The sequence below is a fragment of the Plecotus auritus genome (assembly GCF_963455305.1).
Source record: "Plecotus auritus genome assembly, chromosome: 8".
Classification (NCBI taxonomy): domain Eukaryota; kingdom Metazoa; phylum Chordata; class Mammalia; order Chiroptera; family Vespertilionidae; genus Plecotus; species Plecotus auritus.
This window is the reverse complement of record NC_137782.1, coordinates 94,005,929-94,030,724: the sequence shown is the minus strand read 5'-3', so window position 1 is coordinate 94,030,724 and position 24,796 is coordinate 94,005,929. Positions and strand designations below refer to the sequence as shown.

General features: G+C 42.4%; 1 protein-coding gene across 4 annotated transcripts in view; it reads left to right on the top strand.

Annotated features, from left to right (window-relative positions):
- LOC308256769 (serine/threonine-protein phosphatase 4 regulatory subunit 1-like) overlaps nt 1–24,796 on the top strand; it is an 81,980-nt gene that overhangs the window by 36,460 nt on the left and 20,724 nt on the right. For 3 of the 4 annotated variants that reach the window (XM_080685032.1, XM_080685033.1, XM_080685035.1), the window contains 3 exons: nt 10,314–10,460; nt 23,353–23,460; nt 24,245–24,310. In XM_080685032.1, the coding sequence (XP_080541158.1) occupies nt 10,314–10,460; nt 23,353–23,460; nt 24,245–24,310 (321 nt within the window). The remainder of the gene's footprint in view (nt 1–10,313; nt 10,461–23,352; nt 23,461–24,244; nt 24,311–24,796) is intronic. The other variant, XM_080685034.1, reaches the window with a different exon arrangement.

The window sequence follows — 24,796 nt, the reverse complement described above, 5'->3', positions numbered from 1 at the left end:
AAAGCAGCTTCTTAGAGTTAGGTGATTTGGGCACAAAAGATCTGTTTGTGTCCTGTCCCTCTAATCACTTAGGAAGGTAGACAACACCTGTTATTATTATTATGAGATGCTTTTTTTTTTTTTTTAAATATATTTTATTGATATTTTACAGAGAGGAAGGGAGAGGGATAGAGAGCTAGAAACATCATTGAGAGAGAAACATCGATCAGCTGCCTCCTGCACACCTCCCACTGGGGATGTGCCCGCAACCAAGGTACATGCCCTTGACCGGAATCGAACCCAGGACCCTTCAGTCCGCAGGCCGACGCTCTATCCACTGAGCCAAACCGGTTTCGGCTTTTTTTTTTTTTTTTTTTACTTTTTATTATGGAAATTTCCAAACACACATAGCAGTAGAGAAAATATTAAAATGAATGCTCATGTACTGTTCCCTAGCTTCACTATCATTAGCATTTGACCAGTCTTTCTTCATTTCGCTTACCAACATAAATCCAACCCAAATAAAAGCAGTTCCCAGACACTGTATCATTTCAGCTATGAATGCTTTAGTATTACACTCTGAGAAATATAGACACTTTAAAAACATAATGACAGTGCCATTATCACAAGTGTAAAAATTATCAGTAGTTTCTTAATATCATCTGTTATCTAGACATTGTTCAAATTTCCCCAGTTTTCTCATAAATCTGGTTTTGCAGATAATCTGTTCAAATCAGACGACACACAAGTTCATACTTGGATTTAGTTGACATGTCTTTCAATCTCTCTTAATTTATAAAGGTCTCTCTCCCTTTTTTCCTGCTATTTATTTGTTGAAGAAACTGGGCCATTAGTCCTGTCAGATTTCCCGCACTTGGGATCTGGCTGATCTTGTCCCCATCATGTTGTTCGAGATGTTCCTCCATTCTCAGTATTTCCCACACTGTGGGCAATTTAGAGGCTCTGTCAGATGTCTGTATCATACAGTGAGCATATGTTCTGGATGCTGCTGTGTTTTTGCCAGCATCAAGTCAGGGAGCAGAGAGCTGTGTGGTCGCTGGGTGCAGGTGTTGTCAGCCTTCCCTGTTCATTATGAAATCCCCATCAACCAGGAGCAGCCATGGGTGATCATTGCCACATCCAGGATTTCATTAGAGGCTGTAAACTTGTGATGCTCAAATCCCATCATTTCTTCTTCATTTCATAGCTGGGATTCTTCTATAAAGAATTTCTCCCTCAGCTATTTGGTAACCCTAAAAATCAGTTTGTCCAGGGAAGACAGTATAAATGCTTTACTTCCCCCTTTATCAGTTTCTAGAATAATTAGTTGGTGTCCTAATAATCTACAAAGGTTACCAATTAGGTTTTAAAAATTTGTTTGAGTATTGTTATGAACCTGTGAATTTTAGCATATTAGATGTTTTCATCCATTGCAGCCATCCTTTTTGATGATCAAATTATCCTAGTTTTCTTTAAAAAAATTAATATGTTTTCATTGATTTCAGAGAGGAAGGTAGAGGGTGAGAGAGATATAAACATCAATGATAAGAAAGAATCATTGATTGGTTGCCTCCTGCACACCCCACACTGGGGATCAAGCCAGGCATGCTCCCTGACCGGGAATTGAACCATGACTTTCTGGTTCATAGGTTGACACTCAACCACTGAGCCATGCCAGCCAGACAAATTATCCTAAGTTTGATGAGGGGGAACTCTGTATTTGGCCCCTGAATCTTCTTGACGTGACCCAGTAGACTTGGATAGCTCACTTTTACCTGCAACTGGCCATTTCTCCAAGATGCCCTGGTTCCTTTAAGAGGGAAATGATAAATCCTATTTACCATTGCAACAAAAAAATTAAGATACCTAGGAATAAACTTAATTAAGGAGGTAAAAGACCTGTACTCAGAAAACTATAGGATGTTGATAAAAGAGATGAAGAGGACGTAAACAAATGGAAGAACATACCATGTTCATGGATTAGTAGAATCAACATCATTAAAATGTCCATACTACCCAAAGCAATCTATAAATTCAATGCAATCACCATTAAAATACCAATGACATATTTCACAGACCTAGAATAAACTCTCCAAAATTCATATGGAATAAAAAGAGACCCTGAGTAGCTGCAGCAATTCTGAGAAAGACAAACAAAGTTGGAGGGATTACAATACCAGATATCAAGCTATATTACAAAGCCACTGTTCTCAAAACTGCCTGGTACTGGCACGAGAACAGACATATAGACCAATGGAACAGAACAGAGAACCCAGAAATCGACCCAAGCCATTATGCTCAATTAATATTTGACAAAGGAGTCAAGAGCATACAGTGGAGTCAAGACAGTCTCTTCAATAAATGGTGTTGGGAAAATTGGACAGATGCATGCAAAAAATGAAACTAGATCACCAACTTACACCATACACAAGAATAAACTCAAAATGGATAAAGGACTTAAACATAAGACGGGAAACCATAAAAATCTTAGAAGAATCCATAGGCAGCAAAATATCAGACATATGTCATAGCAATATCTTTATTGATACATCTCCTAGGACAATGGAAATTAAGGACAAAATAAACAAATTTTACATCAAAATAAAAAGCTTCTGCACAGCAAAAGAAACCAACAAAATGACAAGAAAGCCCACGGCATGGGAGAACATATTTGCCAATGTTATCTCTGATAAGGGTTTAATCTCCAAAATTTATAGGGAGCTCATACAGTTTAACAAAAGTAAGATAAACAACCCAATCAAAAAATGGGCAAAAGACTTAAATAGACACTTTTTGAAAGAGGACATACAGAAGGCCAAGAGACATGAAAACATGCTCAAAGTCACTAATCATCAGAGAGATGCAAATCAAAACGACAATGGGGTACCATCTCACACCTGTCAGAATGACTATCATTAACAAATCAACAAACAACAGGTGTGGGAGAGGATGTAGAGAAAAAGGAACACTTGTGCACTGCTGGTGGGAATGCAGACTGATGAAGCCTCTGTGGAAAACAGTATGGAGTTTCCTCAAAAAACTAAAAATGGAACTCTCATTTGACTCAGTGATCCCACTTCTAGGAATATATCCCAAGAAATCAGAAACACCAATCAGAAAGGATATATGCACCCCTATGTTCATAGCAGCACAATTTATAATAGCTAAGATTTGGAAACAGCCTAAGTGCCCATCAGCACATGAGTGGATTAAAAACCAGTGGTACATCTGCACAATGGAATGCTACGCTGCTGTAAAAAAGAAGGAACTCTTACCATTTGCAACAGCATGAATGGACCTGGAGAGCATCATACTAAGTGAAATAAGCCAGTCGGAGAAAGATAAATATCACATGATCTCACTCATTTGTGGAATATAATGGACAACATAAACTGATGAACAAAAATAGAGCCAGGGTCATAGAAGCATCAAACAGACTGTCCAACCTAAAGGAAGACAGGAGATGGGGGTGGGGTGGGGTGGAGTAATGGTATTGTCTTGAGTTTCTATAACAATGGCAAATGAAAAGATACACAGTTAGAATTATAGTTTTGTGAAACTCTTATAAAAATACTATATCCCCGCCCTAACTGGTTTGGCTCAGTGGATAGAGCGTCGGCCTGCGGACTAAAGGGTCCCAGGTTCGATTCCGGTCAAGGGCATGTACCTGGGTTGCGGGCACATCCCCAGTAAGGGGCATGCAGGAGGCAGCTGATCGATGTCTCTCTCTCATCGATGTTTCTAACTTTCTATCCCTCTCTCTCTTCCTCTCTGTAAAAAATCAATAAAATATATTTAAAAAAAAAATACTATATCCCCGCTACCCCCTACCCCCCCATAAAAGAGGGATATGATAATATGAAGCCAGAGTGTGGATACTGGGATGCTCATTGCTATGAGATTAGTCATTTCTTCTAGTGACAGAGCAATTGATTTTCTTAAAAAATGAAAATTCCTCCTAAGGTTATATTGATATTTCCAATTCAAACTGTAAATGTAAGCAAAAACTCTAGGTTTATAGAGTTTTTACTTATTTGATTATATATACATATGTATATATTATTTTTTACTCAGTATGAATCTTGCTTCCTAATGGTATTAACATGTATGTATGTGTGTATCCAGAAGGAAAATACTGGTGTTATTACTAAGCCTATGGTAGAATTACTGGCTGTAGTTTAAGATTCGTTTGTTCTCAGGCCATCTGCCCTGGAGACACACAGTCATGTGAGTAGTACTATATTTTCAAGTCACTTGCATCAACCCTTCTCGTGGTGAACCTGATAGCTTGATTTGCATTTAGGCTCATTTGTTTTCATTTTTTTATTTGTAGGAAATGCTTTAGCATATACATTTTGATTTAATTTAGACTTAAAATGTTTTTATGTGATTCCACAGGAAAAGCTGTAACACAGAGTCAGTATATTCAGAGAAACCGGACTTCCATTCTGATCCCCTTGCCTGTCTCTCCTGCCCCTGCAGGTTTTTTAGGAGTGCCTGATAAACCATTTTGAATAGGTTTTGGTTTATTCTTACCTTTATAAAACACACACACACACACAACTCTAAGCAAATTCACATATGTCCTTGTCTTCTGCCCCTTCTTGTTCCTCTTCTCAGATGCAAGATGGCTGCTGTGTTTGCTACTCTGTCCTTACTTTTCCCACTGTCTAGGGCAGTGGTTGGCAAACTGTGGCTCGCGAGCCACAGTTTGCTGCTCTGTTGACTAATGAGTTTGATGACCACTGGTCTAGGGTGTCCTGGGGGCCAGCCCATAGCAGTCCAGGGAAAGCCTCCTTATTTCTTTGCTCTGGCTGCGTAGCACTTTACTGAGCACATGTACCATTGTTTATCAGTAGACATTTGGGTTATCTCTACTTTTTTGCCACTTTAAAATTATTGCAACAAATAGCCTTATATCATTTCTATCTTTCAGTTTATTTTGGGAGTGGATTTCCACAAAGGCTAAATGTATTTATAATTTTTTATGATATGCTAAGTTTTCATTATTGTTATTTTCAAGAAATTCTACGATGTGGACTTGTATTTCTTCCTTGAGCCAAGCATTTTTAAAAGAGTAAATACTTACTTTTAAATGTTGAACAGTCTGACAGGATTGAATGTAGTTTCAAAGAAGGAAAAAAGTCTCCCTATTTCCACTCTTCTAACACCAGCATTTTGATTAGTTTTGCATTTTCTTCTCTAGGTGCTTACATTTCCCCCACACAGTTCTCATCTGATGGTTTCTTCCATTCATTCATTTCTTCAGACAGGTTCTGAGTGCCTATAAGGAGCAAGGTGTGAGGCTTAATACTGGGGATAAAGAGAGGAGTAGGATATCCCCTCTTCTCAATTTCTGTCATCTTTAGACACAGAAATGTGATGAAATCATCTCACTGAACATGCCTCAGACTCTTTTCAACCTTTGGGCACAGCCCACACTCCTTCATGGCTCACCTGTCCCCATCCTGCCACTGATGCCACAGGCACCTACCAGTCCCTTCGTTCTCCTTGATCCTCCCGAATGCCCCTCCCCTCCTACTCTCACCAGTCTCTGCCTCACTTTCACAGAGGCTGGTCCTTCCAGATGGCTACAGTGTGGGCCGCTGGGAGTGCCTGAGGGTCCCTGATGAGTTAGGATTCTCACTTCAGCAAAGATGCACATTTTTTTACATGTGGGAGTGGGTATTCCAGGTCCCACCCAGCATCAGATCTCAGGCCAGCTTGTCTCTCTGTTCATCCTCAGGTATCTTTCATGGCCATTGAACATGCAGTGACTCTGTGTAAGGCATGAAATTAACCAAATTGGGCATATTATCAATATTATCACCTAGACTGCTGCTATTTAACAGCTCCCATTGCTCACACGCCATGCTCCAGGATTAGCCAGGATTCTTGTTTTCTCTTCTGAACCTCCCTGTGAAGAACTGGCACCCTTGTTAATTCATCCTTGCTGTAGAGGTGAGGAACTTACGGTACAGAGGTGTGGTTGTGTGTGTTGGGGAGCAGCGAGTTGGAGGAGGAACCCAGGATTTTGCGTCAATCTCACTAGGCTCATCTGTTGTGTGTTTTAGGATTGCCCAGATTCTACTGGGTATTGTAACCGACTTTCTCTCCCATTTTAGACTCTGAGCCCCTCACTGTACAGCTAGGTCTTACTTATCTCTGGGGCCTAGCTTAGGGTCTGCTACCTGTAGATATTTTCAGTAAAGAATCATAGAACTGAATCAGCTGTAAATACTCCACATTTCTTCAGCTGTCATGCGCTACTTGCCTTATGTCTCGGGGGAATGGATGTCCCATTCCCTACTTAAGTATGATGTCTTCATTTCCTCTTTGCTTCCATCTTCTGTCTCATAAGCTTGCTTATTTTTCTAGGCTCTCTCATTGGCTTTTTTCTTCTGATTATTATTATTTTTTAAAATATATTTTTATTGATTTCAGAGAGGAAGGGAAAGGGAGAGATAGAAACATCAATGATGTGAAAGAATCATTGATTGGCTGCTCCCTACCCACCCCTTACTGGGAATTGAGCCCACAACCTGGGCATGTGCTCTTGACTGGAATCAAACCCGGGACCCTTCAGTCCATAGGCTGACGCTCTATCCACTGAGCCAAACTGGCTAGGGCTCATTTGATTATAATCATGCCTAAGTCTCCCTCATCTTTTCGTCCCCTGCCTTGACACTGTATGAACTATCACTACTTTCCCTACTGCAAGCTTCTCAAACGAGGAGCCTCAGCAGCCTCTACCCCTGAATGGGCTCACAGCCGGGCCTCAGCTACTGCACTGCAGATGCTCCCAAAAGCCACAGACTCAACTCACCTCATTGTGAAATCCAGTGTTTTTGTTTTTTTTTTCTTCAAAAATAGTTTCATTTTCTAAAATATCATGAAATATTTTAATCACAGGAGAGGTTTGTGTAATAAACACCCATATACCCACTGCTCTTATTCAACAAGTATTAACATTTTGCAATTTTGCTCCCAACCTTTCTGTTTATAGGTTACAGATATGGTTAAGACTGCTTTTTGCCCCCCTGACTCCCACTCGTCTCCCTCCCTCCCCTTCAATAGAACTGCCATCCTGAGCTCAGGGTGACCCTTCCTACTGGGGATTTTAGAGTCACACTGCTGTGTAAGTGGCCCTGAATGAGACAGTGCCTTGTTTGGGGTGCTTTAAAGCCTTACCTAAGTGGCATCAGGCTGCACTCTCTATTCTGCCACTTGCTGGTTGGTATTTCTCCATGTTTAAGATCTATCCACATTGATCCGAAAGCTCTTGGTCATTCATTTTAACTGTGTTATGGAATTACATTTCTTTTTCCCCCACAATTTATTTTCCCTTGGCTTGATCTGTTTGTACCATTTGTCACTGTTAGGCACTTTGGGTTTTTGAAGACCCCTTTCTTGGATGCCCACCAGGCATTTCATGGCCCTGCCCTGACAGTGGGTAAAAAGGGACCAGGACATGGACTCTGTTCATCTTGGGCTGGGATCGTCCTGACTCTTCCCTCTCTGGGCTCTGACACTGGTCTCTTAGAGATCCTAGCCAGCACTCATCTGGGGCGCACTCACCTGAACCCTGGTCTGAGCCCTTCTGCTTGTTCAGTCATTCACCACACAGCCACCCTGCGACATGGCACTGTTACTGTCCACTGGGACGGAGGCCAGAGCAAGGCCCCGAGGGAGTAATTCCTGCACCCAGATGCCCAGCTAGTAATGGCAGAGCGCATGTTGGGGTGCAATGTTCACACCACTGTCACCTGTTGGGCTCTTAGCTGCCCTTCCTCCTTGCCTGCGTCGTCCCCGGTCTTTGCCCTGGCCTCCGCCGCCTTCCAGGGTGCTGTCTCATCTTTTTCTCACAGTGCCAGGATTCCCTCTGTCTCAACTGCTTCTGTGGGCCTAGAGAGACCCATCTGCGGTGACAACCTGACAGCTGTCCCTCACCCATGTCCCTGGGGTGCGTGCGTCCTGACCTCCATCTCCACAGCCCACTGGATGGCTCTCCCTGGAGATCTGTTGCACCACGTGGAGCTCAAGACTCCAGCACCTGCACCTTTCTCTTTCCGCTCAGTCTTGGTTCCTCCCTTATCTCTATTTTGGTTACTGGAGGCCTGAGGTAAAAACTCCAGAGTCACCTTAGATTTTCTGTGATCATCTTCAGTGATGACTGAACTCTTCTCGGCTGTGTCTCTCACACCTAGCCTCTCCTTTTTGCCCCTGGCCCCTGGATCTAGAGCTGGGAGCATCCCTGCCTGGGAGCCCCTCGCCTGCTCTCAGCTTTCAGAACCCCTTGAGGTTTCTAAACTGTTATCCTCACTGAAGCTGAGTCTGACCTTATTCCTCCTCTGCCAGCTCTCAGGGCTCCCCTTGGCACGAGAATAATCACCAGGAGTCTTAGTGGGATACTGAAACCTTTTCCACTCTGACCTCAGCTGACACTTCAGCCTCCCACTCTGCCACTTCACCCAGGCCACCTCACTGCTGTCATCTGGGACGTCCCATGCATCTCCAGAATTCCTCTCTATACCTTTGAGCACACTGTTCTCTCCCCTTGCCTTGCTTGTGTATGAGTGTCCTGGGGCAGCTGCAACCAGAGGCAGGATGTTAAGACATTGATTCTTTTACAGTTCTGGAGTCCTGAGTTCAAATCAAGGTGTTGTAAGGGACACGCTTGCTTTGGAGGCTCCAGGGGAGGATCTTTCCTGCCTCGTCCAGTTTCCGGCGGCTGCTGGCTTCCTTGGCTTGTGGCTGCATCAATCCCATCTCTGCCTCCATCTTCACATGGCCTTATTACCTCTTTTGTCTGTCTTCTCCTCTTACCTTTCCCTTGTAAGGCCCTTATGATTGCATTTAGGGCCCACCCCAATAATCCTGGATGACCTCAAGATCCTGAACTTAATCACATCTGCAAAGACTTTTTCTCCAAATAAGGTCCCATACAGAGATTGCAAGGATTTGCCAAGGATATAACTTTTTGAGGCCACCCTTCACCCTTAGCAGGCTTCGAACTGCCTTTGCCATCTGGCTCCATGTCCACTCACGGCTCCTCCTCACTGTCTGGTGTGCCCTCCCAGCTGCCCTCTAGCCTTTTGAGCCATCACCTGGGATTGTGTCCCGCAGGGAGGCAGCTGACAGGTCTGACTCCTCTGCTCTGTGGTCCTCTCTTGTTCTCTGCTCTTGGCATAGACACTCACCAAGTGCTCAACACCTCAGAGTTATTGGGGGCATCGCTGTCTCTAGTTGGACATGCGGTCCTGTCACCTTGCCTGGTGATATTGCCTTTTCTCTGTTCACCTCCCCCACCACGATCGCTGCAATCACTTCCTCGCTGACCTCTCTGCCCTCAGTCTGTCATCGCCTCCAATTTCCTCGGTACACAGTGCCGGAAAGATCTTCCAAAATGCTTTTTCATCCTGTCACCTGTTTAGAAAATTAATGCTGTGGCTTTAGTCTTAGAGGCTGGCTCTCTGTAACTGCTCTCTGCTCCTCATCTGTGACTCTATACTCCAGGTCCCATCGCTGTTCTGCCTCAACATAGGCCTGGAGCGGCATATTCTGTGACTGGCTCTATCTATTGGAATTTCCTCTGCTTTCATATCCCCAAAAATGTCATCTCTTCAGCATCCTAGGTTCCCTCCGAGTTCTCGTGCTTGCTCACCCCAGGCCCACTATGAAGTATAGCCTTCTGCCTTTCTCTTCTCTGCACTGAGTCCTCCTGTTCCTGTCCTCCACACAGGACCTCCTCTGAGCCCTGCCTCCTGTTGCAGCTGACATGATTCACGCCCGGGTGTGGTGTCCTAGTGTTTTGCAAAGCAGTGGGAGGCTGCACTCCATGTCATCAACTTGCTGCCAGGTCCTGAGGGTGCACAGGAGGACAGAGGACAAGTTAGACATGGCACCCAGCCATGTCTGGGTGGGAAAGACAGGTGGCATTGTGTCATCATACAGAAAAATGTGTGTATTTGTGTGTGTGTGCATGTGTGCACGTGTGTACATGTGGAGTGTGCACATGCACGCATCTATATGAGTGTAGATCTGGAACATGAATCATGAGAGGAAAGTGTGGGGTGCTGTTAGGGTACAGATGGGGCCTGACTTGATGGGGTTCAGGAGAAGGATGTTGGCCTGAGAGCATCGAATGGCAGGAGCCAGTCGGGCAGAGGGAATGCATGTTCTAAGGCCTCAAGAAGGAAGTATGCCTCAAGGTTCCAGAACTATGGTGGAGGGGAGGCAGGGCCAGTTGGGTGTTCTGCTGAGAAAGCTTGGTCTTCATCCTGAGAGCACTTGGGCTCATTCTGTGATTCCCCTTTGCCTTTTTCCTCTTCTAGGTTAGAAAGTCAAGCCAGGAAGTGCTCTTGATTCTTCTGGAGCAGGATCTGATTTTCCAGCACGATATTGAAAACAAAGTGTGTCCAATCCTGCTGGCGCTCTCTGCCCCAGACAGTGACGACGAATGCAAAGCTGAAGCTGTGAATGTAAGTCTGTCTGGGGAACAACAGACCCATGCCTGGTGGCTGTCCAGTGGCTGGGCATGTGTGTGACTTGAAGTGACCCATGTGTTCACTGTTGGCCAGCCCTGTTCTCATAAACAAGGTAGCTGGTGGTTCGGCCTTGCTCAGAGAAAATTCATGGTTCAGATCTGAGTGTGTTTGAAAGTGACTATGTCACCAATTGCTTTAAGAAGGCAAAGCATGGGATGTCAGTGATTTGGGCAGAATTGGGGCAGCTGGCTTCACTTTCTGCAGGGCAGGATGCTGAGATTTGTAGGTGAATCCTTAAACCTATTTGGATCATGGACCTGGTTTCCCAAAGTAAGGAACCTGGTGTGACATGGGAGATGATTTTAGGTGGTACCAGGACAGTTAAATCCTAGTAGGCATGTGTGACTATTTTATTGATTAGGCAAGACTAAAGTGGGCATGTCACTAGGTAAGAAAGAGGCACTCTGAAGAAGGCAGTTTGGGAAATGCTATGTTAAGTATTTGTGCTGATACCAGTTAAAGATGTACAATTAAAGGACTAGTCTAAACTAAATTTCTTCTGCTTTTAACAGTTAATTTTGTGGTGTTCTTGGGTTTGTAGGATTCTGTATGCATTGTGAAGTGATTGTCAATCAGGGGCTTTCTGCTGGCTTCTGGAACCCTTGTTCACACACAGACTATTGAGCAGTCAGTACCAGTAGTCATGGATTGCCTGAGACCAAGACTCCCCAAGGGAAGGTCACCCAAAGCCATCGTGTTTTCTTAGCTGCTGTCCCCACCGCTGCCCCTTGACCCATGCAGGAGGTGCTGCCCAGCATGGCCTTTCTGTTTGTGTCCTAGAAGTAAATAGCCCCAGCATTTTAGGAAACATCCTACCCAAGGTGGTAACATCATAAGCCTCAGTTACGAGTGCAGTAAGGTATAGGAGATAGCTGTTTTCTTGTTTGGAACAGAATGACGTTAGAGAAAGGAATTCTTCTCTTTGTCACAGTGTGGAAGCATTGTACACCATGGAGCCAAAAAATTGTATTAGAGTATCAGAACATCTGGCAGTTATTCTTCATTTATGTAAAAGTTTTCCTCAACTCTGAGTTAGAGGTCTGGCTTTTTAAACTAATTTAATATTTTGCATATCCCATATGTTTATAAGATGAATCAGGCTGAAGAATAATTGATTATTAAAATTCAAATTCTCCAGGGTTCTCCTATAAATTTCAAGTTTCTCTCTAAGAAATTAAATTTGTTGTGCGAAACGAACCTGGATAATATCATTAGTTGGAGTATTTGGCAGTTGAGTAGTGAACTTTGCCAACTCAGTCTTCTTTTTTGTTTGAAAGTTGGTTAGGCAAATTTCCAAGGTTACGACTGACAACCAAATATGTTATCCCTAAAGACTGATAATACCATGAAAAATAATGCTAAAGGCATTTTTGCATGAGTTTTATTTTGTTTTGTTTCCAACCATTCCATTCTTGTCAGCAATATTCTTCTTCTTTTTTTGTGTGGTGAAAATATTTGGAAAATATAACAAGCCTTCAAAAAGCTATCTCCACAAATCACTTGCAGAACAAATTAGTTCACATAAATTGTATTTTTCATTCCAACTGAGTTGCTGATATCATTATTTGAATGTCTAAGCATTCAGATGTGGCTGCAGAGAACAAAAGCGGTCTTGAGCCCTTGGCAGGCTAGGCACATCTGTGATTCGAGTACTTTGCGGCGGTGGTGGTGGGGGGCGTCGCTGCACTTTGCTCCCCATGCCGCCCTGGTGTAAGGTGGCCTGGGTCTAGTCTGGCCCATGCCTGCTTTGGTCACATTCAGAAGCTGTTCTGTCTTCCTTTCCTGGAGCCCCGAGGCCCAGGATTCTTGGAGGGGCTCACTCCTTGGACACCCAGAGTTGTGGAGCACATTTGGGCAGTGTTTCTTTTGAGCTAGAAAACTGTGTTCAATCTTTGGACATTTGGATGGAGAATAGATTTCATTCTTCAAGGAAAAGAAGACCATGTGTGATTCACAGAGCCCCCAAGGTGGACAGCGTTCTCAGTTAGCTGCTCTGTGAGTCAAACGCCAAACACTGGTCACTGAGGTGCGCTTGTGAAGAGGTGACATGTGGGAGGAGAAGCAAATGGGACTGCTCTGATGCCCTTGTGTTTTAGGGCTCTCTTTGAACCATATGGTGTGAGTGATGCTGTGTCCATGTACATAAACACACTCTCAGGTCAGTGCTGTTTTACAGGAAGTGCTGCTCACTCCCAGGAAATGTCAGGCCTTCATAGACAGGTGTGCTTCTGTCCATTAGACTTTTCATTCTTATTGAAAGTTGCACTCTGGATTCTCATGCCAGCAACCCTGGTGCATATGTGATTAGGAAAATCAGAGCAGCCAACTAGATGCCTCCTGGGCAGTCTTGAGTTGTGCAGAACAAATGACATGTTTCTTACACCCTGGCTTGTCACACATGCATGCATTTTGTCTTGTGAAGTCTTTTTAGCTTTAGCAGAACATGGTAGTGATGCTCCCCTTCATATGTTCGAAGGCTTGCTTCATATCTATCTTCTCCAACCCAGCAGCTGAATTGTGAACTTCCTTTGTTTGTTTAATTCCCCTTCCAAATGGTGAACTTCTTAAACACAGGTGTCTTTCCACCATCAGCACCCAGCACAGTGCTGGGCCCAGAGTCTATACTAAGTAAATTTTAAAAAATTGATTTCAGAGAAGAAGGGAGAGGGAGAAATAGAAACATTAATGAAGAGAGAGAAACATTGATTGGCTGCCTCCTGCACACCCCAGACTGGGGATCGAGCCCGCAACCGGGTATGTGCCCTGACCGGATATTGAACCTTGATTCACAGGTCGACACTCAACCACTGAGCCACACCAGCCAGGCAGTAAATGTTTTTAAATGAATGGATCGGTATAAACTGGAAGCACTGTATCCTGTAATTACATCTAGACAGCACAAACAGGCCACCAGAGACCAATTATAATTCCTTGTGCTTGTAAGAAGGCCATTAGCATTCTGAGATTATAACTAATTGTCAGAAGCCTATTTTTCTCTCCCAACACGTTTTCACATTAAAGCTTCCTCATTTTTTGTCGTCATTCCTATTTTTAAGCTCATTTTTATTTGCGCATTTATTTAAAAAGAATGTTGTGGTTATGTGCTGTAAAGAATAGTTGGCTCCAAGCAACTAAGTAAAGATCGTCATTCCATGCAAGTGGTTCCCAAGGCCACAGGACTATCATTTCTGGTCACTCAGTGTGCTGACTTTTAATGATTCAGGATTGGTTTTGTGCAGGTAGTAATAGGTCATGTGGGCGGGGTAGGTGGGCAGGGTGGAGAGACATACTGGGCCCCCTTTAGTTGCCCGTTACCCTGGATACAGAAGCCTGGTGTTCGGCAGCTCTGCCTTGCATCAGATGAGACACGTGTCCTCTGGTTTGGAAAGACACAGTCTTTTCCTCATTTATGTTGTGGGGACAGTTTCCCCTTCTCCACCTTCCCCTCTTGTCTGCTGGGTGCAGATTCCAGTGGGCTGCCAAGTGTGTACTTCAGAGACAGAAAGTCCTCTGCCCCCTGCCCTGCTTCCTCCCTTCTTCCCTTCATTCCTTCCTTCTTCCCCTTCTTTTGGGCCTTGGGGGAGTGGAAGATTTCTTAAAAGTTTTTTGGGGGAGGTTGTTTTTTATTTTGTTTTCAAACTGGTAGAAAAGTTGCAGGAATGAACTCCTGTATACCAGTTATCCACCTTCTCCATGGTTTATGTTCAGCACCATTTGTTTTCTCGTGTTCTCTCTCTCTTTACACACATACACCCACAATACACACACATTTAGATGCATACATACACAGGTGTATATATTTTTCTGAGCCATTTGAGAGTAAATTGGAGACATTGTACCCATTTCCTCCTAAATATTTCAGTGCATACTCCTAAAAACAAGAGCATTCTCTCTTTTACAACCATAGTGCATTGATCAAAATCAGGACAGTTCATGTTAAGATGTCATTTGTCCAGGATCCAGTGCAGGATCCCACAGTGCACTGAATTGTCGTGTTTCTTTGGTCTCCTTTAATCTGGAACAGATCCTGCGTCTGTCTTTGAATTTCATAATGTTAACCTGTTGGAAGAGTACAGGCCAGTTCTCTGGTAGAATGTCTCCCAATTTGAGTTTGTCTGATGTTTCTTCATGAGTAGATCCAGGGTCTGCCTTTCTGGCAGGATATCATGGAAGCAATGTGTACTCATGTGTAACATCAGGAGGCCCAAGACTTCCGTTTGTCCCGATTTTGATTATATTAACTCCGGTGACTTAGTAGATAGAGGTGGTGTCTGCCAAGTTTCTCCCATTATTTGCACTCTAGAAATAATGAGAGTTACTTTGAAGCTATGTAAGTATGCTTTTCATCAACCCTCACCCCCTAATACTAGCACCCAGTGATGGTTCTAGTTGACATTCTACTGTGAAGAGTGTTCCCTTCTCCATTATTTGCTAACATTTTGTTGAGGATTTTCACATCTATATTCAAGAGGACTATTGTAGGCAATTTTCTTTCCCATTATGTTTTTGTCAGGTTTAGAATCAGGGTTATTGTGGCCTCAAAAATTGAGTTGGGAAGTATTTCTGTTCTCCTATTTCCTGAAAGATATTGTTTAAGATTGGTGTTATTTTCCCCTTAAATATTTGTTAGAATTCATGGGTAAAACTTTTGTGAAATGGTTTTGATAATAGACTCAGTTCTTTATGTGGGGCTGTTGAGATTTGTTATTACATTCGTGTCATTGTGTAAATTGTATATCTTAGGGAATTTAATTTTATTTAAGTTGTTAAATTTATTGGGGTAAAGTTGTTTACAATATTTCCTTATCTCTCTAATGCCTGTAAGATCTGTAGTGTTATTCCTTTCATTTATAATATTGATAATTTGTGTTTTCTCTCTTAATTTTTTTTTTCTTGATCATCTTGCTAGGGATTTATCAATTTTATTAATATTCTCAAAGAACCAATTTTTGGCTTTGTCAATTTCTTTATTGCTTACTTTCTTTTTAATTGATTTCTGCTGTTTATTATTTCCTTTCTTCTAATTACATGAGTTCAATTTGTCAGCATTTTTCTAGCTTCCTAAGGAGGATTCAGTAATTTTAAGCCTACCTTTTCCATTTAAAGCTATACATTTAATGTTTATATTTTTATGGTATACTGACCCTTTAATTAAGGCATGATTTTTTAAAAATCTCTGATAGTAATCAGTATCTTGTAGTCTACTGTGATATTACTATCACCACTCCATCATTCTTATGCTTACTATTTGTCATTGTATGTTTATATTCTTTTTTTGCTCCCAACCTGAAATATTTTACATTTAAAGTGTTCCTGCTTTCATTAGCATATACTTGGGGCTTGCTTTTATATCTAGTCTGACAGTTTCTGTCTTTTAATTGGAGTTTAGTCCATTTATGTTTAATGTAATTATTGATTATATTTGGATTTAATTTTGCCATTTTGTTATTTTTTTTTCCATTTGTCTCATCCATTTTTGTCCCTGTGTTAATTCTTTCCTGCCTTCTTTTGGAGTAGAGTATCTTTTTAGTACTGTGATTTAATTTCTCTATTAGTGATTTAAAAAATATATAGTACATTGTAATAATGTAGTTCCAGCCACTTCCTTTCCTCTCTTTTTTTTCATGTATACTATAACATATATATTACATTATGAACCCGATATCATGGTATTATAATTTCTGATTTATTTATTATTATTTTTTAAAATAAATCTTTATTGTTCAGATTATTACAGGTGTTCCTCTTTTTTTCCCCTCCATAGCTCCCCTCCACCTGATTCCCCACCCCACCCCATGCCCTTACTTCCTGCCACTGTCTTCATCCATAGGTGTAAGATTTTTATCCAATCTCTTCCCGCACCCCTCACACCCCCCTCCCCCTGAGAACTGTCAGTTCACTCCCTTTCTATGTCCCTGATTCTATTATATTCACCAGTCCATTCTGTTCTTCATATTTTTTATTCACTTGATTTTTAGATTCACTTGTTGGTAGGTATGTATTTGATGTCATTTTGTTGTTCATAATTTTTATCTTTACCTTTTTCTTCTTCTTCCTCTCCCTAAAGAATATCCTTCAGCATTTCATGTAATCCTGGTTTGGTGGTGATGAACTCCTTTAGCTTTTTCTTGTCTGTGAAGCTCTTTATCTGACCTTCAACTCTGAATGATAGCTTTGCTGGGTAGAGTAATCTAGGTTGTAGGTTCTTGCTGTTCATCACTTTGAATATTTCTTGCCACTCCCTTCTGGCCTGCATAGTTTCTGCAGAGAAATCAGCTGACAGTCGTTATGGGTACTCCCTTGTAGGTAACTAACTGTTTTTCTCTTGCTGCTTTCAAGATTCTCTCTTTGTCTTTTGCCCTTGGCATTTTAATTATGATGTGTCTTGGTGTGGTCCTCTTTGGATTCCTCTTGTATGGGGTTCTGTGCGCTTCCTGAACTTGTAATTCTATTTCTTTCACCAGTTAGGGAAAGTTTTCTGTCATTATTTCTTCTAATAGGTTTTCAATATTTTGCTCTCTTTTTCTGGCACCCCAAAAATTTGGATGTTGGTATGCTTAAAGTTGTCCCAGAGGCTCCTTGCACTATCTTCATATTTTTGGATTCTTTTTTCTTTTTGTTTTTCTGGTTGGGTGTTTTTTGTTTCCTCATATTTCAGATCTTTGGTTTGATTCTTGGGGTACGTTGATCTACAGTTGAGTTTCTGTATATTCTTTATTTTAGACAGTGTATGCTTAATTTCTGACTGGTCCTTTTCCAATTTTTTTTCATTCTCATTAAGATCCTTAAAGGTCTCACTAAGTTCCTCAGAGGTTTTTAGAAGATTCTTGAGTAACCTTATAAATGTGGTTCTGAACTCTATGTTGTCCAGTAGTTTGCTTTCCTCCATTTCTTTCATTCGTGACATGTTTCTTTGTCTTCGCATTTTGCTGCTTCCCTGTGTTGATGGAGTGGCTTTGTGTGGTAGGTGACCTATAGGGGCCAGTAGCTCAGCCTCCCCAATCACCTAAGGTGGACCCTCTTGGCACACCCCTTTGTGGGCTGAGTGCAAAGTCTTGGTGTAGTTAAGCCTTGATTGCTGTTGGTACACTTGATTGCTGTTGGTACACTGGGAGGAATTGGTACACAATTGGCTGTGAGGACCTGCTGTGTCTATAATGGAAGAACTGCTGTGCTGGAGACACGCTTATGGTGCAGGACTTGTTTCAGTGGGGCTTTGGTGCTCACTGAGTCTGCCTCTTGAATGTGTCACTTATGGATGTGAGGAGTTGAAATCTGGCGTCTCACACTGACCACTAGGTACACTGTCTTCTGGATCTCCAATGGGGTGCAGGTCAGCTACTGTCTGAGGCCACCCAGCAGGAGCTACAGCAAGAACTACAGTTTTCTCCTCTTTGCTTGGGGTTTGGAGGTTTTGGAGCTGTCTGACCGGGGCTGCAAGTTTGCTAGGTTAAGGTGCGATAGGGCAGGCCATTCATATGCTAAAGCTGCTGCTTGGAGCTTGGGTGGGTTTGTAGGTTGTGCAGGGCAGGGTCTCAGGGCATCAGTAGGCTAGGGCGTGGCAAACAGTGATGGCTGCCAGTAAGTCAGCTCTGCGTCCCGCGTCCTGCGCCCCAGCGCAATAAACAATTATTCTTGCGCTCAGCCCTGCAAGCAAGCCACCCTCACTTTCCAACCCGATGGCAGACAGTCCAGCTTCTCCCCATAGGAGTTTGGGTCTCCCGCGTCTCCCCAGAAACTGGAGTTTGGAGTAATTGGGAGCTTGTCTCCCTTCGGGTTGAAAAAAGCAGCGCTCCCAGTCGCCCGCCGCCAGCCTGATTCGCGCGCCTCCGTACCTCAGCTTTTCAGTGCTTGTGCACGTCTCAATGCTCTTTTCTCTTTCCTTCTAGTTGTAGAACTTCCACTCAGCCAGCTTTCCCGTGGTTCTGGGTGATAGTGTTTTGTCTTTTAGTTGTAGTTTTGAAATTGTTGTGTGAGGCAGCAGTTTAGGTGTTTACCTATGCCACCATCTTGGATCCTCTGAATCTATAATTTCTGATTTAAACAGTTATATCTTTTGAAGAAATTACAAAAAGAGAAAAAAACGTATAGCCTTTTATCCTCACATTTTTATCATTTTTTGTGCTCTTTCCTCCTTTTTTGGATCTGAGTTTCCCTCTGGTGTCATTTCCCTTCGACTTAAAGAACTTCCTTGAGTACTTTTTTAAGGTTGTTTGGCTGATGATAATAAATCTTTGTTTGTACCAGAAAATATCTTAATTTTGTCTTCATTTTTGAACGATAGTTGTACTGGATATAGAATTCTGGGCTGATAGGTTTGTTTTTGTTTTTTTCTTGCAGCTCTTCACAGATATTGTGTTGTTTTCTAGAGAAGTCAGCTCTCACCCACACTGTCTCCTACATATAAAGTGTCCTTTTTTTCTAGTTGCTCAGATTTCTCTCTCTCTCTCTCTCTCTCTTTTTTTTTTTTTTTTGCAAAGTGAATGCTTATCCTATTTTGTGTTTATTGAACTCCTTGAATGTGTTCATTGATGCCTTCACCTAATTTGGGACGTTTTTGATTATTGTTTCTTCAAGTACATTTTTTCTGTGCCTTTTTTGTCTTTGTCCTTTCAGTCTGGGGCTTAGATTATACAAAGTTGGGGTGGTTGATATCATCCCACAGGTCTCTGTGGGTCTCTTTTTTCTCCCCTATCATTTTTCTCTCTGATGTTCAGATTTCATCATTTTTATCAACCTATCTTTAAGTTCAGTGAATCTTTTTGTCATCTGCAGTTTTTTATTTCAGTTGTTGTGCTTTCCAGCTCTAGAATTTCCATTTTGACCTTTTTTATAGTTTCTAATTCTCTGTGATATAGAGATTCCCTATATTTTCTTCCTTGTGCATGTGTGTTTCTTTTACACGTTGAACATATTTATAATAGCTCCTTTTAAATCCTTACTTGGTGGTTGAAACACTTGAATCATCTTGGTGTTGATAAGGTAAAGTTCCCATTAACTGCTTTAAAAAATTATGTATCATTTTTTTGCTGTCAATACATAGATAGTTATTTTTAATTGATCACTAAACAGTATAAATGATACACTACAGATGCTCTGGATTCCATTTTATTTCTCCAAGGTGGTTTTTTATGTAGTAGGCAGTTATCTTGTCTGATCTCCAACTCCCAACTGTCTCCTTTGAGCAGCACTAAACTCTCTGTTCAGTTTGTTTAGTTTCTTGCTGCTGCTTTTTTGCTGGTTCCTCTGGGAACTACATGTGTAGTTTAGTAGTCAGCCAAAGAACTTGCTTGCACATCTTTCCCATTGCAGTTCACCTTTAAATGGTAGCCTCCCCTCCATTTTCTGCCTTTTAGTTGCTCTCCAATGGTTGTTTTTTTATGTGTTTCTTTTTTCTTTACGATTCTGTAATTGTTATCTGCAAGAGTTTTATGTCTGACCAACCAACCTACTGTGTTATTACAAGAGTCTTGATTTTTTTTTTCTAGTTTTCATTTCTTTGATTAATTTTCCTATCTTTTCATTCATTATGGCCCTATTTTCATTTTAGTCCTTGTGTGCTTTTACAATAGCTGTTTTAAAGTCCTTTTCGTGAGGAGAAACCAAGATGGCGGCATAGGTAAACACCTAAACTGCTGCCTCGCACAACAATTTCAAAACTACAACTAAAAGACAGAACGGACACCATCCAGAACCACAGGAAAGCTGGCTGAGTGAAAATTCTACAACTAGAAGGAAAGAGAAAATCTCACAGAGAATTGGAGGTACGGCAAAGGGGCTTTGTGCACGCAGAGAGGAAGGGCGGCTGAGAGCCTGGCTGACTTTCTCTGGCGGAAGGGGGAAGGAAGCCCCCGACCGCACTGAACCCCAGTTCTGACTGCACTGAACCCCAGTTCCGGGCGAACCCCTGGGGACCCACGCTCTTACGGGGGGAGTCTGGACTCTCGGGCGGAGACTCGATCTGGGAAAGGCAGAAGTCTGAAGGCGCACGCGGGCCAGTGTGCACAAAGGCTGCGGAGGTTGCCACAGGCTTTCCCTAGTGGAAGGGAGTCAGAGGATCCTGACTGCACTGAGCCCCAGTTCTGACTGCAGTGAACCCCAGTTCCAGGCGAGCCCCTGGGGACCCACGCTCTTGTGGGGGGAGTCTGGACTCTCGGGCGGAGACTCGGGAGCCGGGGAAGGCAGAGGACTGAAAGTGCGCACGCGCGCAAGGGCAAGGCTGACAGGAAGCCAAGACTGAGACTCCACCCCATCCAAGCTGAGCACAGAGGCTATTGCAATTTGGCAAGTCTAATCCTATAAGGCTGTCTCCAGCACCGAACTTCTCCCAGCATAGACACAGCTGATCCTTACAGCCAACTGGCCCGGAGGTCAATTCTTCCCAGTGATACCAACAACAATAAAGACTTAATTACAACAAGGCTGTACACACAGTCCACAAAGGGGTGCACCAAGAGTGTCCACCTCAGGTTAACTGGGGAAGCAGACCCACTGGGCCATATTGGAAACCTAGCACAAATATCTACCTTACCAACTCAGGGAATCAGTGAAAATGCGGGGTCAAAGAATCAGATCACAAACGAAAGAAATGGAGGAAAACAAACGACTGGATATAGAATTTAAAACCACGGTTATAAGACTTCTTAAGAATATCCTAGAAAAGGCCGATAAATATAACGAGACCCTCGAAGATATGAAAAAGGACCAACTAGAAATTAAACATACACTGACTGAAATAAAAAATATTATACAGAGACCCAGAAACAGAATAGAGGAACACAAGAATCAAGTCAAAGAATTGAAATACAAAGAAGCAAAAAACACTCAACCGAAAAAGCAAAAAGCAAAAAAAAAAAATCCAAAAAGTTGAAGATAATGTAAGAAGACTCTGGGACAACTTCAAGCGTACCAACATCAGAATTATGGGGGTGCCAGAAGAAGAGAGAGAGCAAGATACTGAAAACCTATTTGAAGAAATAATGACCGAAAACTTCCCCCACCTGGTGAAAGAAATAGAATTACAAGTCCAGGAAGCCCACAGAACCCCAAACAAAAGGAATCCAAAGAGGACCACACCAAGACACATCATAATTAAAATGCCAAGAGCAAAAAACAAAGAGAGAATATTAAAAGCAGCAAGAGAAAAACAGTTAATTACCTACAAGGGAGCACCCATACGACTGTCAGCTGACTTCTCAACAGAAACTATGCAGGCCAGACGGGAGTGGCAAGAAATTTTCAATGTGATGAATAGCAAGAACCTACAACCAAGATTACTCTACCCAGCAAAGCTTTCATTCAGAATTGAAGGGCACATAAAGAGCTTCACAGATAAGAAAAAGCTGAAGGAGTTCATCACCACCAAACCAGTATTATATGAAATGCTGAAAGGTATTCTTAAAGAAGAGGAAGAAGAAAAAAGTAAAGAGAAAAATTATGAACAACAAATACATATATATCAACAAGCGAACCTAAAAATCAAGTGAATTAAAAACCTGAGGAACAGAATAATCTGGTAAATATAATAGAATCAGGGGCATAGAAAGGGAGTGGACTGATAATTCTCAGGGGGAAAGGGGTATGGGGGCTTCATGAAGAGAATGGACAAAAATCATACACCTATGGATGAGGACAGTGGGGGGGAGGTAAGGGCAGAAGGTGGGGTGGGAACTGGGTGGAGGGGAGCTATGGGGGGAAAAAGGAGAAATAATTGTAATAATCTGAATAAAGATTTATTAAAAAAAAAAATAAAGTCCTTTTCGTGTCTGCTCGTTCTAACATCTGGTCCTCGTTGGGTTTGTTTCTACTAACTGATATTTATCTTGAATATGGGTCACATTTTCCCATTTCTTCTCATGTCTGTGAATCTTTTATTGCCTGTAGTATGTTCTTGATGAAATATTGTAGAAATCTGGATTCTGTTATTTTTCTCTGAAGAATGTTAACTTTATTCTAGCAAACAGTTTAGATTCTGTTTCCCCTGCAGCTATCAGCAGCTGAAACTACTTTGTTCCTTTTGCCTTCAGGCTACTGCTTTTCTTTGTGAATCTGACCATCTCCCCTGTGCCTGCACGGATTAGAGTAGGATTTAATCACAGATTTGGGGGGCTTTCCCTTTCTTAGTTCTCTCATTCCTTCTTCCCAGGATTTTTAACCTCATGTGTCAGCTGCTTTGGCAACCACAGTCTCTGTTCTCTGACTTCTTAAACCAGTTATACTGTAGCTTTTGCTTGAAGTCCAGTTATTCTGCATTGCTATGCAGAATGAGGATGCCCCTGGCAAAAAAAAAAGCAACAGCAATGCACATTTTACCCAATATGGTTCCCTTCTCTCAGGGGTCTGCTCTCCTTTGTTTCCATCAACATTTGATCACTCTCCAGTGCCTACAGGTCACTTTTTGTACTGTGTCCAGCTCCTACTATATGTCCCCCCTCACCACTCTTTGGTTTTGGTCACATTACTTAACCTCTTTGAGTGTAAATTTCCTCATTTGGAAAAATGAGGATAAATAATACCTTAACATAGGATTTGGGGAAGGTAAAAAGAGTTATTGCACATAAATTGTTCACTTTTGTGTTGGGAACACAGTGGGTCCCTCTAATGATAACCCTTGAGCTTCAGACAAATGCTTATCTGAGTAAAACTTGAAAGTTATTTGGCCTTTTATTGATCATAGAACTTGACGGAACTCAAATGAAGGTGTTTTCTGTTTTTACTTCTTGGGTATTTTGGTAATATTTTGAATATTAGCTTTTGGAACCTAAGTAGTGATGTGCAACACATAAGCTTTGGTATTTCAAGTGACTGATTTTCTTCTTTTTTATAGATCATCTGCAAACTGGCTTCAGTGCTGAGCAAGAGCACAGTGGAACGCCTGCTGCTCCCTCGATTCTGTGAATTATGTGGTGATGGGAAGCTCTTTCAAGTTCGGAAGGTGAGCACATACAGTTTCAAAACTTGAAAAATTCAAAACGTTAAAAAATTCAAAATCCATGCCTGTAAAGTTTCTGAACTTCAGTAGACATGGTCTGTAAGGAAAACATGGCCAGCATGAACTGTGTGAGGAAAACATCTGAACAGCGTTGCCAGTTTTTGCTCCAAGTAGGGAATGCAGAGCACCCTGGGGGTGAGATTGTGTCTGAGTATGCCTGTTGTTCGCCTGTTGTTCTCAGGAGCGAGGGGACCTTGCTGACTGTAAACCAATGCCTTTGCCTAGACGAGCAGAGCCTTTCATTTTCTTGGGTGACTTGCCCTACCTTCCAACTCCTATCCTGCCCTGCCCGCTTCCCTTTTCATCACTTGTCACTTGGTTGTCAAATTCTTCCTTTTGAAGGCCAATGCTACCCCTCCCTGAACAGCCTCATCTTCCCTCTGGTCTCTCCTCATGACTCATCAACAAGAAGATTGGTCTCATTTGGTCTTATTTACCATGCGGAGAATATGAAGGGTCTCTTTTGCTCTCTCCTAACCAAATGCATTATGTATTGAGATCAATTAGGAGCCAGAAAGTGCTAGAATTTGGTACTCTATCGTAAATCTTCAGTTTCCAATGCATCAGAGGCACCTGGGCGGTGCTATGTGGGCGATGGGCTTAGTGAGTGCTTGTTAGCTGCCTCACTAGAGGAGTAATTGCTCTCCAGGTCCCTGCTTGTTAGTCTGCACAATTTGTTAAAACAAAAAAAGATGAGAATAATGGGTATGCCTTTTGCCTTTTTAAGGTATGTGCTACAAATTTTGGTGATATTTGTCACGCCGTTGGACAAGAAGCCACTGAGAAATTTTTGGTACGTGAAGTTTGCCAACTGTAATTGCTGATGCACTTGTTAAGGCACTTTTAAAATCCATCGTAGTTTTGTGTCTATGGTCTTTTTCTTTGGAACGGCAGCTTAATTTTGCATTCATCAATTTCAAATTTCTTGACTTCTGAAGCTAATGTTTTTCATAAGCACGAGGCAGCTGGTCTGTGGAACAGAGTGGAAGCACCCCTGTCCTCCTTCCTGTCGGCCTCTTCTGTTCTTCCTCCCTGCTCTTTCTAGAATATTGCTCTACCACCTCACTCCTAGGCTTCAAAACCCATGGGATTGTTTTTTGGTTTCCAGGGTAACATCCAGATCCTTCTTGGCTTTTCAGGTCCCAAGTAGCTTTCCTGTCTTACCTCCAATCACCTTCCTCAGGTCTGAACATTGCCCCGGCCTGGGTGCGGCTTCCCCTGGGCCACGCATCTGAGTCATGGGGAAGGCAGGAGAGGGCAGGGCCCAGGGGTTCATATT